This window comes from Geospiza fortis, unplaced genomic scaffold (genome assembly GCF_000277835.1).
Source record: "Geospiza fortis unplaced genomic scaffold, GeoFor_1.0 scaffold41, whole genome shotgun sequence".
In the NCBI taxonomy this organism is placed as follows: Eukaryota; Metazoa; Chordata; class Aves; order Passeriformes; family Thraupidae; genus Geospiza; species Geospiza fortis.
The window spans coordinates 21,909,412-21,928,263 of NW_005054299.1; the positions used below are offsets into that span (position 1 = coordinate 21,909,412).

At 37.9% G+C, this 18,852-nt stretch overlaps 1 protein-coding gene across 1 annotated transcript in view; it reads left to right on the plus strand.

The window, feature by feature from the left end:
• The window catches only part of KIF25 (kinesin family member 25), a 34,235-nt gene that overhangs the window by 4,357 nt on the left and 11,026 nt on the right, over window positions 1–18,852 (plus strand). Inside the window, exons 3-9 of the mRNA XM_014308819.2 lie at window positions 449–552; window positions 1,777–1,859; window positions 3,387–3,429; window positions 7,147–7,214; window positions 12,175–12,249; window positions 16,510–16,659; window positions 17,726–17,902. Coding sequence (XP_014164294.2) covers window positions 449–552; window positions 1,777–1,859; window positions 3,387–3,429; window positions 7,147–7,214; window positions 12,175–12,249; window positions 16,510–16,659; window positions 17,726–17,902 — 700 coding nt within the window. The remainder of the gene's footprint in view (window positions 1–448; window positions 553–1,776; window positions 1,860–3,386; window positions 3,430–7,146; window positions 7,215–12,174; window positions 12,250–16,509; window positions 16,660–17,725; window positions 17,903–18,852) is intronic.

Below are 18,852 nucleotides of genomic sequence, written 5' to 3' on the forward strand. Positions count from 1 at the left end.
GATTAGTAGCACTGTGAGACTGAGGGTAAATGACAGGTTAACTTATTGTAAACTTAGCCCACATGAGTCTAATAAGTGCAGATGTAGCGTGAGCCTTGCAAGTGACATCCCCATCTAGCAGCAGGCTGCTTCAAATGTAAGTTTCAGGCTTTGCTGGCAGGCAACATCACTCTGACTAAACTGACATATTTGAGCTGCCTTTAAATATCTTACATTGTTGATTGCTTTTCAAGACTTCACATGTATAGTTGTGGTAATAATTTGTAGCTTCGCATAGCAATAACTATGATGGGATTTTTCATAGATGTCTAGTAAATCAGAAACTAAGCCTCCTAATTGAAATTTGGTAGAAGTTGAGAAGGTTTGTGCTTATATTTCATGAGGTGCTACTAGACAATTCTTTTTGTAAAGCCATGGAGTTTATATCTCTGAAACTGCTTTCTTCTAGTGTTTCAGATAAAAGCTTTTGATCTTGAGCAGTCTCTACAAGAGGTGACAGAGAGATATGAGAAAGAAAAGCAGAAAAGGAAGGCTCTACATAACAGCTTAATTGTAAGTATGTTTAATAACAGAACATTGGCTTATTTTGTTGAAATTATTCCCATAATTTCCTTACCAATGTAAGTAAAGAATATACTTCACATGGATATATCACTTGTCCCAGCTATCTATATATGATGTGTTTATTGGCTGAGGCACATTTGTCTTATAAGAAACCCCACTCCTTTCTTTTTACACATGATCTTCCAAATGCTCTCATGTGACCTACGGCCCTAAGGAGTACCATCCATTTTGAATAGTGGACAAAAGTTGAGTTTCTTTATCCTCTTCTCTAAATTTGCATCTTCTGAAATTGTTTTGAAATTCTTAAAATTATTAACTTGATATTGCAAAGTAGTAATCTTTTATTTTTCCAAATATCTCAAGATGTATCCTGCTCAGCCGTTAGTGATGTTCATTTGGGATTAAATTTTTCCTATTTGTACTTTAAATTTACTCTTCCTCCCCTTCCCACAAATGACTAGTTTTGGGTTTCCTGAATCAGGTCCTGATTTTTAGAAACACAAGCTTTATTCAAACAAAATTTTTTAAAGTTTTTCTACCTGGGACAATGAATCTCTTTGTTAAAAAGTACTTACCTTCTGAATTTTGCTTTGTGTTGCAGTTTACTGAAAGGATATTTCCCAGAGTGATGGGGCGTTAATACCAATGGCCAATAGTCCTCACAGACAAGCTGTGTTCAATCATACAAAATGAGAAGAACTGATCACTAACAAAATGGAAGAGATAAACAGGTCTAAAATGGCCTGCAGTGAAAAATTAGATACTGGCTTTTTAATCTTGTAGGAATGCAGTGGACAGGAAAATATACAACATATTTTATATTCCACATCTTCCTCAGGACTGGTGGAAGAGAAATGGAGTGTGCAGTGTCTGTTGAGTTAATGCACGTATCTGAAAAAGCTCACGTAAGGAGGAAGGAGAAAAAGGAAGGGAATGGAAAAATGGCTCAGAGGGTTTTTTTTTGTGTGTCCATATGACCTAGAGAGAGCTATACAATTCCAGTGTACGAGCTCTGAAGAGCTCATACTTCCTCAAGTACTTTGTCCTACCTTACTAAGACAAATTATATTGATTCTGTTTTTTCCCCACAGTGTCTAGGGCAATGATGTGGTAAACACTGACTTTCTTAAACATGTTCATGTCTGACAAATTTCAGTGTATTTATCCTCTCCAGTAACTTGTGTTAAATACAGCTCAATATTTTTATCCCAGGAACTGAGAGGAAATATCAGAGTCCACTGCAGGATTCGACCATTGCTACCTTTTGATGATGCTTCTGGACTTTCACAAGGCAGGTAATCTGTTTTGATTGTGTTAGAGCTATCTGACTCATAATTCAAATACAGGGAAAACAATAGTTATGTTTGTATGAGAACAACTGTGTCCTTGATTTTTCTGGTTTTATGTGTGTGGGGAGACAATGATGGTATCATAAAAACTAATTGCTGTTTTCTTTCTCCTGCTAAATTGGCTCTAGCCAATCTCATCTCCCTGTCTAAAAGTATGTCCATCTCAATAGAAAGCCATAGTTGTTCTGCCAAGCCAGGATTATCCTTGGCTTGGCAGAAGTAACACAGCTGCAATCAGTTTAGAGTGTATTCACTATGCTATACAAATTCTGGGATGCAGTAATGTGAGAGCTGCCAAAAGACGTGGGTAGAGACACACACTCAGTGTTACAATTGTTTTGTAATGCTATAGAACACACTGGCTGTCACCACAAACATTGGTAATTCTATTTCAGTCTAATTTGGCTCTGCAGCCCTAATTTATAAAACGTTTACTGTAACTGGTATGTCAAAACATTCCAAGATCCAAAAGGAAAAGAGGGATTAGATGCAAGTATCTGCTTAACAGACTGAATTCTCCATAGATGACTAACACCAAAGAAAGTAGGGATTGAAGTGTATACAAAGAAGGAAAGAAAGAAGGGGAAAACTAGGTGGGTGGCTAGAAACCAGTAACATTATCATTTGCTTTATCAGTAAATAGCTGATTTGGGGCTTCTTTTACTGCCTGGTAACTCTAAAAGAGTAGATTCAGTGTTTTAAAGTTTTTTGGGTTTTTTTTTTGCCAAATCTTAAAAAAAAAAGATCGTTTTAATTAAAACAATGTCAAAAACAACAGACAAGATATTTCAAGAAGACTGAAGTTGAAACTTGCATTAACCTGTGCTTTGTACACCTGGGAATGAACCCACTCACTTTTTTTTTTCTTTTGTTGCAGTATGAAATAGTGCAATCAGGTGCTGACTTGCAGTGTAAAACAGGTTAGACTGGGCCAAACAAACAATTGTCAAGGGGAACTTTTCGTAATGTATCAAAAAGTAATTTAAATAAAACGTATCTGTAAAACAATGGACTGATTCTCCAAAAACTTGCATACATAAGTAGATATACACACCTTAGTAATCCCAGTCAGTGTTTGGACTAATCATGGATTCAAGATCAAGGACAAATACCTGAAAAGAGGGTGTTTTTCACTTTAATTTTCTAAAGTGAAAGCCTCTTGTTACAAGCTCATGCAACAATCACAAAATAATAGAATGGCTTGCATGTGCATTCATCTTAATTTGGTTTGTTCTAAATGTGTTTTCTAAAGTAGATTATTTTGCTTGATTGCACTTTAATTTGTTCATTACTCAAAATTAGCTGTGGTGTTAGTATGTACATAGGGTACAATAATAGTGGCAATTCTGAAAGGTACTCTTCAGATAGTGTGTAGTTCACATTTCAACATTTTTTTTTCTCAGCTAAGTGGAACACTTATGGTTTGAAAGGTACCTCTTCTTCCCCTATTGATGCTTTTTTCTTCCTTTATAGGCAAAGAAATTTTTCAGAAAAAGTGGCGTATGCAGCTGATGATGTGAGTATTTGATGGTGGAATTCAACAGCACATTCATAGATGGTAGAAGAAGAAACAAAAGGGACATGAGAACCATGAGTTTAAAAAAACCAAAACAACAAGGCCAGGTGCTACTGAGATTTGATTACCTATGGGTGCAATAGCAGGTGGTTTGTGCTATTTTCATCCTGGTTCTTTGTAGTGGTAATAGCCTGGGGCTTCTGCTGGGGCAGCCATCCTTTAACTGGAGGTTGAATGTTTGCAACAGTCAAACTGCTGTTGATTTCCTGCTGTCAGTCCCTTTGAGCCACCTGTATGTGCTGTAGCTATTTCTAAAATTACGTCAGGCTTTTTTCAAATTTTGCTATTGCAACACAGCTAATGCATTAGGACAGGAATCTGATACCTCGTGAACCACAGCAGCCTATGTGGTGCTGCAGTCAAGCATGTTAAAGTATCCTGGCTTAGATCCATGGGAGGGAGAATGGTCATTGAGGTTGCAAATGACATCCAGCATTAACTGAGGCCATTATGAAGATATAAAATTTAAAAAGGCACAGTAGTGTGAGCTAAGGTCAAAGTATTAACTTGGGTTTTAATTTTCATAGCTGCCATAGTTCTTAGTTGGCTGCTCTCTGTTACTTACATGGTGATGAGCCAAATTCTCTTTTATAATGTAGTGCTTAAAATATTGCTAAGTGACCTACAATATGTTATGCATTTAAATCTCCCAAATTATAGTTTCATTAGGCAGATCTTACTTGTATAATATGGATAATTATATATATATCTGAATCTATATCTATATGTGTGCAATTAGGTAACTAATGGAGCTCATAAAGAGATGAAAAAGTAAATATATCAGGAGATAAAAACCAGGGACCTGTAATGTTAGACACAGTATTCTGGATATCCTGACACATTTATTGTACTATAAAATACTGCAGCCATTTCTGTCCTGTTAAATTTTCTTGCATAAGGATGAAATTAGGCATATTTAGGAATATTTAGGTTTTAGATTATTTCATATAGATACATGATGTATTACAGTGTTGATATGTTTACAGACAAGGCAGTGTTGGCTTACTTATGCCAATTTATGAGTTTTGTGTTGTATGAAAGAGTTGCCTTCAATATGATAATCTTATTAAATATTTAAGGAATATAAATATAAGCATGGGATTGAGAAATGAAATTTGCAAAATGCTAACTTCCTGGTTTTGGAAAACACAACATAGACTTCAAATGTTTCATTGGTTTGCCTGGACAATTATTTAGTTAAAATACTTGCCAGACCTGAGGTCTTTGTTAGTTTCTTAATATGAATGCATCTTTCTTTAAGAAAAAAAAAATGTTGCGAGAATCCTACAAAAAGCAGTCAATTTAGGCTAATCTTACAAAAGTAAAAGAAAATAATGTTTTATTGCCTGTTTACTTTGCTGTTAACAACTGAAGATGTTATGCTAATGGCTAGGATAAATGTGCAATTTTCAGATTAAAATATGGGGTTTGACTTGTATTGAGCTTTTAGTTGCAACACAGTCAAAGACTGTATTTCTGGAAACAGGTTAACCATTTCTGAGATAATGATTTAAAGGAAATTTTAGATCAGGGTGAAGGAAGACTGTGTGTGGTAGACGCTAAGTTTATTAGTTTTGCTTTTTAAATCATGGCTGCCTCTCCAGAATTTTTTCCTGATAATACTTTGTGTGTAGCATAACCAGGCAGTTATTTGCCATGATTGTGTTAGAAAGCAGAGCCACATTGGAGAACCACAGAGACTACATGACTTCCATTTAGTCTCTGGGGTTTTTTTTTGTTTGCTTGTTTAGAAATTCATATAATTCTTAAGACACGTGGTCTTTTCTAACATATTGTTCATCTTGTCTAGAGAAACATGATTCTGATTTTAAGTCTAAAAAAGGCTTAAGATTTTACTAAGTGTACCAGAAGAGTATTGTATTTCAGTTTTTGAGTTACTTGAAAATTTTTGAAGTTTTCTTTTTGTCCTGTGTATGCTCAGCTCCTCAACATAACATTAACAACTGTCTGAGCCTTTCTTCTGAAGCTTATTGTGCAATAACTGTGGAGAGTGAGTACACAGCACACATCAGGTTGAACCACTCCACACAGATGAGGACACTGAACAGTGCTGGTATTGTCAATACCTGAGAAAATGAGCAGATGAGGAGGTACTGAATCCACAGGCTCTTTCTGGTGGTGACAGCCCAAGACAGAATGAGAAATATAGGAAATTCAGACTAAACATGAGAAGAAGCCGTGAGGGTAGTCAAACACTGGCACAGGTTGCCTAGAGAGGGTTTGGATTTCCATCTTTAGAGACATTCAAGCCTGACTGGCATGATCATTACAAATGCTCATATGAAACTTCTGCCTGTTAACAGTCAATTATTTTCTTTCTATGTTATGCAAATAGAGGTTTTTTCTCTTATTCCTCACCTTAGAGAAAGCTTGTCTGCAAGTATATTAGATATCTGAATCAGAAATTTATTCCACCATTCTATATATTTTTCAGTTTTTTTCCTTTTTCTTTCCCCCAGAGCCTGTTGGTTACTGATCCTATCAGAATTTTTGTGTCAGGCCATTTAGTAGCAGTGTTGCACTGACATCTGTACTCAGCTAAATTTGCCAGTACTGGGGTGGGTAATATAGCTCATTCTGTACAGTAAGTGTTTCGTCATCATTAGTTTGATAATTATACATTTCTCTTCTCCAAAGAGGTAGAAATACTCATAAACTCAAAGGAAGAAATTTGATGTTTATTAGCCTTTTTCACACTGGACATACTGTTATGTGATCGTTATTTGCTCAGCTCTTTATAACTTCAGTCTGTGGCAATACTTATTTGAGGCCACTAGTTCAGCACTCCAATCCACTTGTCTGAAGCACATTAGGAATTTCATCACTCCCATCAAATGCAGTAATATAACCACAGGTTAGTAAGCTAGAAAATATCTTTGAATTGGATTAAGTATTTTGTGTGCTGGAGAGCTTCCACCCAATTTGTTGTAAGCTTCCACGTCTTTTTTCTTTGCTTTTCTCAGCAATTAAGCAACATTTGCTATGAGGAGCAGAAGAGCACAGAATTTGCTAGCTAAGCCACATCAGACTGCTGTGATTGTACTCTGGTAATAGTTCAAAGGGCCACTTACATATTGGTCAGACTTGCAAAGTTACTGAATAACTCATCTGGAAAGTGCATTCCATTAGAAACTTGTAGAATTCTACAGATTGTTGTAGTGCAGCTTTCTCTTAGTTGTGGACTACCATGTTATTTAATAAAATATGTATCTTTTGCTTAGTTCTAGACAGAGCTATCTATGAAATCAATCTGAAAAGGCACTGTGAAAATTTGCTCAATAATAAAAAAACTCTTTTTTGCAATTTTTTGTGCCTGTAGTGGCAGTTGGGGAGCTTGTGTTTACTTGACTTTCTAGGTCCAATAAAAAGTTCAGGTAAGGGTTTGGATCTTTCTCTTGAACTTAAGTGCCTGTTTTGTGTTGGTTGTTATTAAATAACCTGAATGGATTTTGAGAGCCTTTCTTATGATTTTGCAAGTTCACTGCATTATGCATGCTCTAAAGCCTCATGAATTGGCGACTGCTGCTTGGACTTCCTGGTCTTTAAAGCTGTCAGCTGATACATTAAGATTAATGGATAGTTGGTTTTGTGTGTGCCTGTGATATTAACTACAGATAATTTATTTTTTTCTCTTAGGAAACTGTCCTTGTCAAGTGTAGCCGTCCTGGTCATGCCTCAGTAAACAAGACTTTTCAGTTTGAGAGGTGGGTAGTCCCATGTAGCAATCAGAAATCTGAATTGCTGGAAGATTTGTGTAGTGAGGACTAATAATTTTAGTAGACATTGGCTAGAGAGTAATGTTCTTTTTGATCGGGTTTTTTGAGTAGGGCGGGTGGGAGGAAAATTATTGGTTTCTTTTAGTGTGACAATTATGTTCTTCCCAGGACAGAATAATGCATTTCAGGGAATAGATGAGTCTTCCCTCTCAGTAAAGACTACTGATATGGCTGAAACCTTTATAGAGACTTACTTGACTTGTTTCACAACATGAATAGCTGTCCTGATCACTGGGACATGTTGCAATGTAGCAGAATGTTTTAAAGGTAAGGAAGCCTTTTTTGCCTTCCAGTACTTAGAGGGAGGGAGCTCTTGAGAAAATGGGGCCAAACTTTTTATAAAGTAGAGTTTGTTGCAATAGGAACAGGAGTAGTAGAGGTTTTAAAGTAAAAGAGGGTTGATTGAGACTAGATATAAGGAGGAATATTTTCACAATGAATGTGGTGAAAAGCTGGAATAGGTTTCCCAAAGAGGGACTAGATATCAGATTCCTGGAAACATCTGAGGTCAGGTGATATGGGACTCTGAGCAACCGATCTAGTTGATGTCCCTGCTCATTGCAGGGGGATTGAACTACGTGACCTCTAAAGGTTCCTTAAAATCCAGACAATTCAATGGTTCTATGAATTGAGGTGGACTGCAAGATTTCAGCATTAGACATAGAGCATGACTTTGGCAGAAACTGGACTGAGCACTTGTACGAGTTGATGTTCAAACAGCCTGACCAGAGGCAGGAAGGCAGAACACTGGCATGGGAATCAGTGCTCCCCAAGGGAAAGGCTACAGTGGGACTACTTTCCATATTAGATGCTCAAAAATCCACACACATGAATCACATTTTGAATGCACCATTTGTGATAAGGGCTTTAATGGGACACTGGAGTCCCTACCAGTCTCTGTAAGTGAGACAGAAAGCTGCTGGGAGCCAGGCTGAAGGGTGTCTTCTGTTCTGTCAAAATAGTGCTGACTTGGACCTCTGAAAACAGGAATGAAGAGTTAAATAATACAATGAGAACTCTGTAAATGACGAAATACAAAATTTTACCCCAATGCCTCTTTCTAATGCAAACTTTGAATCTGTATATTACAATGACTCAGGAGGCTGTCTACCCTGAACCATGATGCAAAACCTTCTGGAAACAGAATACAGGAGGACAATTTCATGCTTCCTTGCTTGAAGGCAAAACTTGATTTAAAGTCAGATGTACCCAGCATGAATTATCTGTCCTGGTTTAAACTTGATGTCTGAGCCTGTTCAGCTGAAATTCCTGTAGGTTTGCTAAACATTGTTAGTATTTACCCTTTCCTCAAGGCGTTCTTGTAAAGTGCTGCAGTTTTCTACTCACAGGAGAATGGGGACTGCTGTCATGCAGGCCACCAAGCACCTGAAAAATCCTGAGATAATGCAGATCTTGGGGAAGCTTTACTGATCCCACAGGTTATAAGACTTCTTTGATTCAAGGCATATGAGCTTTCTTAGGGTACATGGCCCCCTCACATGCTGCTAAGCTACTCAAAGTAATTCCTTTCACTCTTCAGCTGTACCTAACCCAGCCATACCAGTTGAAGTAAACATAGAATAATGCTGGAATTCAACTCTATAGAGCAGCACAGTTAATGGTATTGACACACTACTCCAGAGGTGCTGTGATTCTGGAAATGTGGTGTAGATCCTGGTAATCAGGAAAAGGGTTAAAAAAATGTAAATCCCCCAAAGAATGCAGTTCTCCAGGAATGTTTTTTTAGTGTCCCAGTACAGCTATTTTTTTATAAACAGAAAAGCATATGTTTCTTATGAACTCTAGAATGTTTATTTTTTTAGCAATGTTTTATGGAACTAATAAATGTCAAAATATTTGATTTCAGCTCAGGAAGAAAATTCCAGCTTTCAACATGTTATGCTTTTATAATTTTATTGGCAAATCAGTTAGCAAAATAAAAAGGAAGCTCAGAATTTTCAATGTGAAATTCCCATTAATCAGTGCACAGGGACAAATCTATCATTCGGGTAAAAATACATGGGGTTTTAGAAAGAGATTCTTTGGATTTGCAGCATCTTTCATGGTTTCAGATAGCTAATGAAGTGGGTGTCCATGCTTCAGCCAAGGCTGTGGTTCCACTGTAGCATAAACTAGTTCAAGACTACTTTAAGCCACTTTATTTCAGTATGGATATAGCATTTGAACCACAGCAGCTAAGTAGTGGCAGTAAAACCCCTTTAGGAAGTCGAGTAAATATTTGAGTAGTTACTGTAACATGGAATCACGTGCCTTTCCTCGGATCAGCTACCAGAGCCTGACCCTGCCATAGCTTTAGTGCCCCCAGCTGTGGCTGTCCTTGGAAGAAATGGCCTCAAGCTGCACTAGGGCTTAGGTGTGTGTCCAGCCTGTGCTCAGGTTAGATATCAAGAAGATTTTCTGCACAGAAAGGGTGCTTCAGCTCTGGAACAGGCTGCCCAGGGAGGTTGTGGAGTCACCATCCCTGGAAGTGTTCAAGAAACAACTGGATGAGACACCTACTGGGTTAGGTGACAAGGCAGCATTCAGTTAAAGGTTGGACTTGATGGCCTTGGAGGTCTTTTCCAAGCTAATTGATTCTGTGATTCTATTTGGCTGTGCAAATGAACTGCTAAGACTGATTGATTCTAGCCTGGGTTGTGGCCAGTAGCAATGTGTTTGCTTTCTTAGGTAGCAAAAGTCATCAACTGTGAATGTTTTAATCTTTAAAATGCCTTTCTTAGCATTTTGTCTTTTTTTTTTAAATATACATAGTAGCTCTGAGATGTTTTGATGTGCAAAGAAAAAAATATTTCAACACATACTGAGTTAGAGACCTGGTTGGTTAAGATGGAGAACTGGGTGCTAATGAATATTTCATCAATTGCAGATGATAGATGAAGCAGAGAAAAGTGTTTGGAAGTGCTTTTGCTCTTTTATATTGACCTTGCAGATTGGATGTGCAAAGTTTACTGAAGCATGCATGCAAAGCAGGGACAGAGTATTCGGTGGCTGTGTCCTCCTGGTTTGAACTGTGCCACATCCCTGCATATTTGTTGGTTTCTCAGTGCACTATGATGGCACATCAGTGGAATGGCAATACAAGCAGTATTTGTCTATCAAGCCAGACAAGTGCTCCTTTCCTGATTAAAGAGAGTACATACTCCTGCAGCTTACAATTAGTCTGTGGAACACGTTGCCACAGGATGTTGCTCTGGGCCAAGAATTTAGCAAGATGCAGAAAGAAACTGAATGCTAATTCTAATAATATTTTTTTTGAAACAGAGATTCAACTCATATTTCAGTTTTGAGGCCAGTACGCAGCTTTTAAAGATTAGGTTGAAGCACAGAGATGAATTATTGTGTTGCTGACCACCATATTGTTTCTTGGCTGTTGTGAGGAAAAATGCTGAGTTCATGCATTGGCTCCAATTCTGTATCTGTTTATCAGTGATCCCTCTTCAGTATAAACTTATTTATGGAGAGCATGAATACAAAAACTCTATTTGTGCAGTCTAAAGACTGTACCAGGCAGATCATGGTCAGATATACAAAGAGGCTTGAGTAAATGCTGAAGAGCAACACTTTGCCTTTATTCAGTTAACCCTGTAGTATCCTGTACGATCTGTGGGATACTGCTAACTGAAGTGTACTGGTGTACTGTATACACAGAGGAGTGATTGTACTTTGTAACCTTTGCTGCTACCAAAATTCCTGTTTCTAATTAGCCATTTTGCTGTGAGCTATAAGGAGCATGTAAAGAGCACCTACTGGAAAACAGAGCCATACAAAAAGTCACCACAGAAAGATACCAGAAAAGGAAACTTTTTCAAAAGACAAACATTCATACCTCAAATATTTAACTGTGGGTAAAGATATTCATGTTTTAGATTCTGTTCATCTTGTATAAACAATGGGTGCTGCAGGCTGTAATCTTGGGGAGGATACATTTTTGGTGTGCTACAGAAAAAAAGAATGAGTTAGGATATCCATGTTTTATGATCAGAATTTCCTCTCTCTGATGATTTCCTATTTTCAGTCTTGATTTTATGTTGTACAAACCTGAAAGGGTTGCAGGAAATATTTCTTTGAAGATAACTGTTGGGGTTTCTTTTCCTTCTTGCACACAAAAAACATATGGAGTTGTTTCAGACATCATTGTATTGGCCCACATATTGAAATGTCATTGCTCTTTTCTAAGAGGTAGAATAACTCATGCAATTTAATTGTCTTCCAGTCTGTTTAAAAAGGTCTGCACTCCACCTCATTATGTAAAAGAAAGTCTTCCCTTGAGTGAGAAATGTTGATTTCAGAGTAGGTATTACATCAGGGCTGGGGATGGAAATACCTTAGGCTGATACTGCCCACAAAGATACTGCATCCCTTAACATTACCTTCAGGAGCATTCTGATTTCTGCTGTGCCTCTGAGTCTTCTGAGACAAGTCCTCAGCAAGCTTGCAGTCTCTGTACCTCTTCCCCCCCCCTCCAAACATTACCTCTAAAGGGCAGTACAACCTGGCCACTGTCTTCCATAAACTGATACATAGGAATCCCAGGCAGCAGGGATATTTCACATTCTGGTAGGTGTGAAAAAGTTACAGGGATCCAGTACAGCCTAAAAAAAGACTCTGTGTGCCAGAGGGGCAGGCAGGAGGTTTATGATGAGCTCAATCCACAGGGGTACACCTATGTGTTGTTCTCCCCAAAACACACAACAGCTGCTCTGAAAATGTGAGTGAGGACTTTGGAGTTCAAATTTTCAGTTGTGTGTCACAGAAATGTCAACAGGTGCCACATGCTATATGTCACTGGCCTACAGTTTCTGTGGTCTGTGTTCCTGCGACAACATTAATATTTTTCTTTGGTTAATCATTGCACTTTGTTCCTCAGAGTTTACAATGATTTGGAGTCTCAAGATGCAGTGTTTGCAGATGTGGCCCCTTTGCTAACATCTCTCCTGGATGGGTAAGTTAAATGGTTGCAGTAAGAAAGCTAAAGCACAATAATCTACTGAAATCTATTAATTAAAAAAAATACTTAATAATGGTGACCTAGTCAAGTTTTGTGGCTTTTCAGTTGTATTTTCCTGTTTTCTTTCTACTCAGCACCAAGTGAATGCTGTTTCTCTGTATAAACAGTGAAAATAGGGTGTACAAAATTTAGTAGAGCAGACAAATTTGTAAAAATAAAAAAAATCCCAGGTTTTTCCTCTGGTCTGCTTCTGTCAAACTGATGCTTCTAATGGAAGATGTTGTATTTTTTCTTTGTGTTCTTCAGGTTATATTTTATAACTTTTCCAGCTGCAGGCATTGTATGATACATCTTTTCCAACAGTGTGTTCACTGTGAACGTTGTATCAATGTGAAAGGCCTGCCAGGGCCACTCACTGTTCTGGTTTTGTGTCCAGCACAGGCCATAGGAAGTGGTGCAATTGCTTCCTGGTTGAACCAGAACTGAGCATTCTCAGTCATTCTACTGCTCCTTTAGGCACTGGGGTAAAACAGAATTCTGGTTTGAATACAAAACTGATCAGTAACAAGCACTAACAAACACTTGGAATTACTTCTAGCTACTGAAGCTCATAAAGTGTGATTTTTCATAACTACTGAGCCAACTTAAGCTACTCTTGTGAAGAGGCTTTGATGTGCATATTGTTATAATCCTTGAGGCTTAAGCTGAGTTTTATACATAACTTTCTTTCTCCTTCTTTTTCATCCCTGTTCCAATACCACTTAATTATATGGTAGGCTGTCTTGGACCTTTTGCTCCCTGGAGAGGAAAAGACAGTCCCTTTCCATTCACAGTGGCATAGTTGAACAGTGGGAATCCTTGTTCCCAGCAGCCTACACACTGAAGTTTCCAAGGTTCCTTTTGTTAAAAGCATCCTAGAAGAGGTATCTAAAGATACTGTAAATATTGGGAATTCTATATGCCACAGAGAAGCCCCCAAGGGCTCCCTGGCTGAGGGAAGTCAGATTGTATTATTCTTGCTTACCAGTGATGAGTAACCACAGTTTCTTTAGCTGACAAACCTAGGGACCACTATGTTGCAGGAGTTAAAGAAGTCTTAAAACAACTGCCTTCTCTCCCTACTTTTCCTTTTGCAATGATCATAATTTTGCCTTGGTTCAACAGGTCCTTTAAGTGTCTTCAGACACATCTGATCTTTACTTTGATCTGCTGTACTTCCCACTTACTAATTTTTACATGGGGAGAATCCTGTCCTAAAAGCTAAGATTTTGTATTCCATTAGGAAATGCTCTGTTATTGAAAACAATAGACCTGTCTTGTTCCTCCAGAAGTGCTGTTTAAACAGAAGCAGATTCTCAGGAAAGGCGAGTCTGTGCATATGAGCACAGCAGCCTTCCCACTGTAAATGGGAAACAGACATAGTCTGAACCTTGAACCTCTTTGCTGCTCCTGATTGTTTTAGTCTGTGTTCCAAAGTGGTCTGTAACAACTTTTAGCTCAAGTAGAAGGGAGTATTCTCTCCTTTTCCTTATTTTTTCTGTTTTTCTTTCTTAATGGATTGTTTCATTTTTCAGTACAAATGTACTGGAAGATTGTTCCATATGTAAACCAGACAAAGTATAGCAGGCTTTAAAGTTTACCATTAGCCATTCAGGGCCAACAGGGGAGTAAGATAACTTTTCTTTTCTTTACAGCATTGAAGAATCCAACTTGTTTGTTTATTTTAAAGAATTAATTTCTCCTCCTTTAATTTCCTTTAACAGTGTTCTCTCCTAGGGCTAACTTTGCTGGAGTGAACAGTCTTTTCAGGAGAAACGTGCTACAAAACTATTGATATTTTAGCTTGACAATAAGAACTTTTCTAAAGAAGACTATAACAGTTATATATAATAATAAAGTGGAGAAGAAAAAATATCAGGGCACATAGGTGAATCATAGTAAAAAATCTTCAGACTTCTCTATTTGAAAGCTTTATGCTGGAGCTAGAGCTCCAGTGAAGTAAACTATAATAAATAACTACTATATAGATAAATATAAGGTAATTTGCTGCTTGTCCTATTTTTGAATCCCCCAACAACTCATTATCTCCTGTACCTGCTTAGATATGATACTGCTTTGGCCAGTTTTGGCTCATTTAGGCTGACTGAAACACTGTTTTGGCTTTGGCAGACAAGTTACCACTGATTGATACATGACAAGCATGTCTTCAATGCTCCAGTCCTCTGCCCACTTAACTTCTAATCATGTCATCTGTGTCTTGTCAGAACTATTTTGTCCATGATGCTTACTGTCTTATAACTAGCAGCAATTAAGGAAAATTTAAACATCTGGACAATGGGAAAGTCCTTTAGGAGAGACTTCTAAGAAGACTAATTCTGCCTTTTTTGGTTCCAAAGATCTGTTTAATTTTGAAATAGGGCCAGAAGTCTCAATAAGTTACCAGCTGGCCAGGCAGTGTGTATGAGGGGTGGAACTGTGAAAATTACTCATGGTTAGTCTAGCTAAAAACTACCAAAACTAGTGTGAGCTTTTCTACTGAGTTATGTCAGCAGTGAATATTTCAAGAAATCCCTCATTTCAGATTTACAGCTCTAATTGCTATCACATTTAATTTTACTGTAGTGCTCTTTGTTTTCAATTGCAGTTATATCATCTCCTTTGCTTCATAAAATCTTGACTAGACTCTTATTTTATACTCTGCAGTGTGTGCTAAAATCTGGAGGGACCTTACTATAGATTCACTGACGGCAACTTTGACTTCAGGAAGGGTACCCAGGTATTTTCCATGTGGCTTATCAGCCCACATTTCTTTCCAACAAGTGAAAGTTTTCAAAGTAATCATCCTGAAATAATTGCTTCTAGGCATGTTAATATGCATGTAAGTATTTCATGACTTGAAACCATACATTTAAAACAATTAGATGAGGGGTGTTCATTGAAATATGCTGGCATGTGCTTGAAACTACATTTTTGATATGAGGAAAAGCATCAGATAATCAAAAACAGCTGTTTCAGGTCTGCCACAGAGGAGGTAGCTTAGGCAGTGAAATTTAATTCCCTGGCAGAAAAGGAGCAGCCCACTCTTGCAACTCTAGTAGAGCAGAAGTTCTGCAAACTGTGAAGCACTTCTTGTGTATGAAGGTTGTGCTAATGTCATATCTCTGAACAAACAGGATAGTCCAGGGAGAGAGCAGTCCTTCAGCATAAATGCACATCTTCCAGGGCTTTGGCTGGCACAGTACTGTGGTCAACATCCAGTTGCTGGCAGGAGCAGCAGAGCAGGCACAGCCAAGGAGGGGCAAAACTTCAGCTGCACAGCACAATGTTGGTCCTCTATACAAAGCAGTACTGTGGCTTGGCTGCATCTGTATCCACCCACTTATTTTGCTTAAGATGTTGACTTTGATCTGATTGTGTTAGTAACACACTTTCTACATAGGATTCATATATTTCAGTTCAGATCCCTGTGGCATAGACATCCACAACAGTGCTCACAGCTGTGAGCACTTCTTTTTCTATTCTTTTCAGTGCACCCAAGAGGCATTTTCAGAGTTCTGTTCATTAGACATATTTACTTGTCTGCTTCAGAAGATGATGTTTCATAGGTGCCTGTTCCTCTGCACTGATGTTGTACATTTTAATTTTCTACTCGTCCTTATCAGACCAGTTCCTGCCACCTTTGTTCCAGAGTAGTCATTGTGTGCATGCTCATTCTCAACTGGTGCTCTTGGTTTAAAATTTGTGCCTCCTATTCTTAGGGCTATCTTCTCTGAGGGCTATGACTGATGAGCCTGCCTGAAGAAGGCTATGAGAGATGAGGAGTTCCCAGCTGTTAGGATACAAGTGCAGTGGTTTGCAGCACAGCATTGTTACACAAATCAAGCCCAGAAGTGGTTTACTTTAAAATGCTGTACTGTAAGCTGCAGTGGTTCAGGAGCTGATTAAAAAGCAGCTCAGTAGTGCAAAAGCTGAAAGTTGGGCAGGCAAGGAGGTCTAACAGCATCAATCATTCCAAGCTAAGGATCCTTTCAAATTCTACTTAAAAGCATCCTTTCAACTCTGCTTACAAAATAAAATCTGTTTAGGTGATGTTACGAACAGTAATTACTGTCACACTCTGAGATCTGCCGAAAGAAATCGGGGGCAGTGCTTTTATTTTCTTGTTTGTGTTCTCACATTGTTTGCAGCTTGACTTGCCACCTAACAGAGACATTTGGTAATGCTGAAATAAATTACAGCACTTACATTTTTCAGGTACAATGTGTGTATCATGGCTTATGGGCAAACTGGAAGTGGGAAGACATACACAATGTTGGGACCACAGTTAGAGGGGAACTTAGCATTTGCCATAGAAGAGGAATCAGAACTTGGAATTATTCCCCGAGCTACCCAAGAAGTGTTCAGGTAAAAACTAAGTAAAGGCTTGCCATCAGTGGCAGTCACTTTAAACTGTATGGAAAGGATGAAATAATGTTTGTAGTGTATTTACCATTACAGATTTCAGCTTCAAAATGGTTAATATTTATAGCTTCTCTGACCACCATTTGATATTTGAGGTTTCATATAGATTTCTAGTCTCTCTCCTGCTTAATCCAATTTTCTAATACAATAAGATTATGCAGTTTTACTGTGTGTTATCTGTCCATCTGGCTTTCAGACTCTAATTAAACTTCTGAAAATGTTTCAACCATAGTTGTGGGAGTCCAAAAGATAATTAAGTTCTGAAAAGTTCTGTGAAAATTGACAACTGGAGTAGATGAAGAGGATTCAGATTAGAACCCAGTCCCAAGCAAGAAGGATAGTAGAATTTCAAACTACAATCTGTTCTTGTTTTAAGGGTTCTTAGATTTTTTCAGTTGAACCTAATACAGGATTGAACTGATATGCTGCTATGTTATAGCAGAAGAGCCATTAGAAGTTTTTCCAGCTAAGCCTGTTTGTTTTGGAGAAGGGTATAAGCTAAATCAAAGAACCAATTTTGTATGAGAATAACTGTCTAACTGTAAATACTCTCCTGAATAGAGAAGCCCTTAATTTATGAATTTTCTCAGGCTGAGAACAGATAACTTCTTCCAGATATGGTTTCCCATCTCTGTTCATTGCTTGCACTCTGCCAGATTTTATACTCTGAGCTCTGAGTGCAGTAACTGCCAGCAGAGAAATGGTATCAAAAAAAAATCCTGAGATGGGAGGCTAGTGGAAAAAACAAGCTGGCACAGCTGTTTGGAAAATTAAATTCTGTTTACTTCCTCAAGTATAAATAAACTGTATATTCTGATTCTTCAAGTTAACATTAGCATATGGATGAGGCAATTCCAAGGCTGCAGATACTTAGTAAATGCTTTTGTCAGATTGTAATTATATTGCAATTAAAGAATAGATCTCTATTTACAGATTGTTCATTTGGGGTTTGACTTGAATATTTCTGGGCTTTTTTCTTCAAATTTTTTTCTCTTTTTTTATTTGCCAGGCTTATTTCAGAAAAGCCACCAGGAAGTTACTGCGTTGAGGTTTCTGTTGTAGAAGTGTATAATAATGAAATTTTTGATCTTCTGGCCAAAGACAGTTGTGGAAAAGTGTTTGGCATCAAGCGTGATGTTGTCACAACCAGAGAAGGGAAGAGTGATGTGCCATTGCTGACACACGAGTGAGTACAGAGCTTGTTCCTACCATACAAACACTATCTGGTGTTAACGCTGTGTAGAGCTGTCACAAAACTGCATTATAGGCACCAGATTGCTTCTAAACAATGAGTCCTTACCATATGCAAAAGAACAGTTCTGTTTCTGTTAGCCCAGTCTATTAGACTGCAGTTGGCTGCAAATGTCAAAATACTTCCAGAAATACCTGTACAGTTACTTTGAATTATACTCCTGTGCTGAGTGCCTTCCACTCAGAATGCCTGAAGATTGCTGCATATGTTGTCGTTGCTGGATCTATGGCATCTTGTCAGCTGTCAAAAAAGAAGGGATAATCTTGTCACAAGGCACTTTCTGTACAGCCTCATTGAATTATAAAATTTACAGATTATAATAGAAATTTATGTACCAGTTGCAAATAGTTAAGCAGCTGTACGGTGTTAGCTTTCCCTTTATGCATTGTAGTTACAAAAAATTAGAATAAGATTTTAAGTGATCTTTTAATACAAATACCCATCTTAATATTACTTAATGTTCTGTTTTCATAACTGAAGGTGTTAAAGCTGGAATTGTTATGTTGGCATTTGAACTGGTAGGTCTTGAAAATCAAGGTTCTTCAAACTAAAAGCGAAGCAGCAAAGCTTCTCACCATTCACTTGTAAGGTGCCCCTCCCCAGCATTGGTGTATGCCAGGTTTGATCCTTATTTACACAACTTGACAGTGTAGGGAGAGCTAGGTATTTAAGGCTACAGCTATACTTACTTTAATGCCTTCTTTTACTTACTAAGCATTATGAAGATTTGTTCTTAGTACTCATGGGAATGATTCTTGGCATTATGTAAGTGTGGCATACAAAGCAAATATACAGTGCTTTCTTGTTATATATTAAAAACTTACCTTGGGTAATTAGATGTTAAAAATCATATGTTCATAAAATTTCATCCATTAACAACAGGG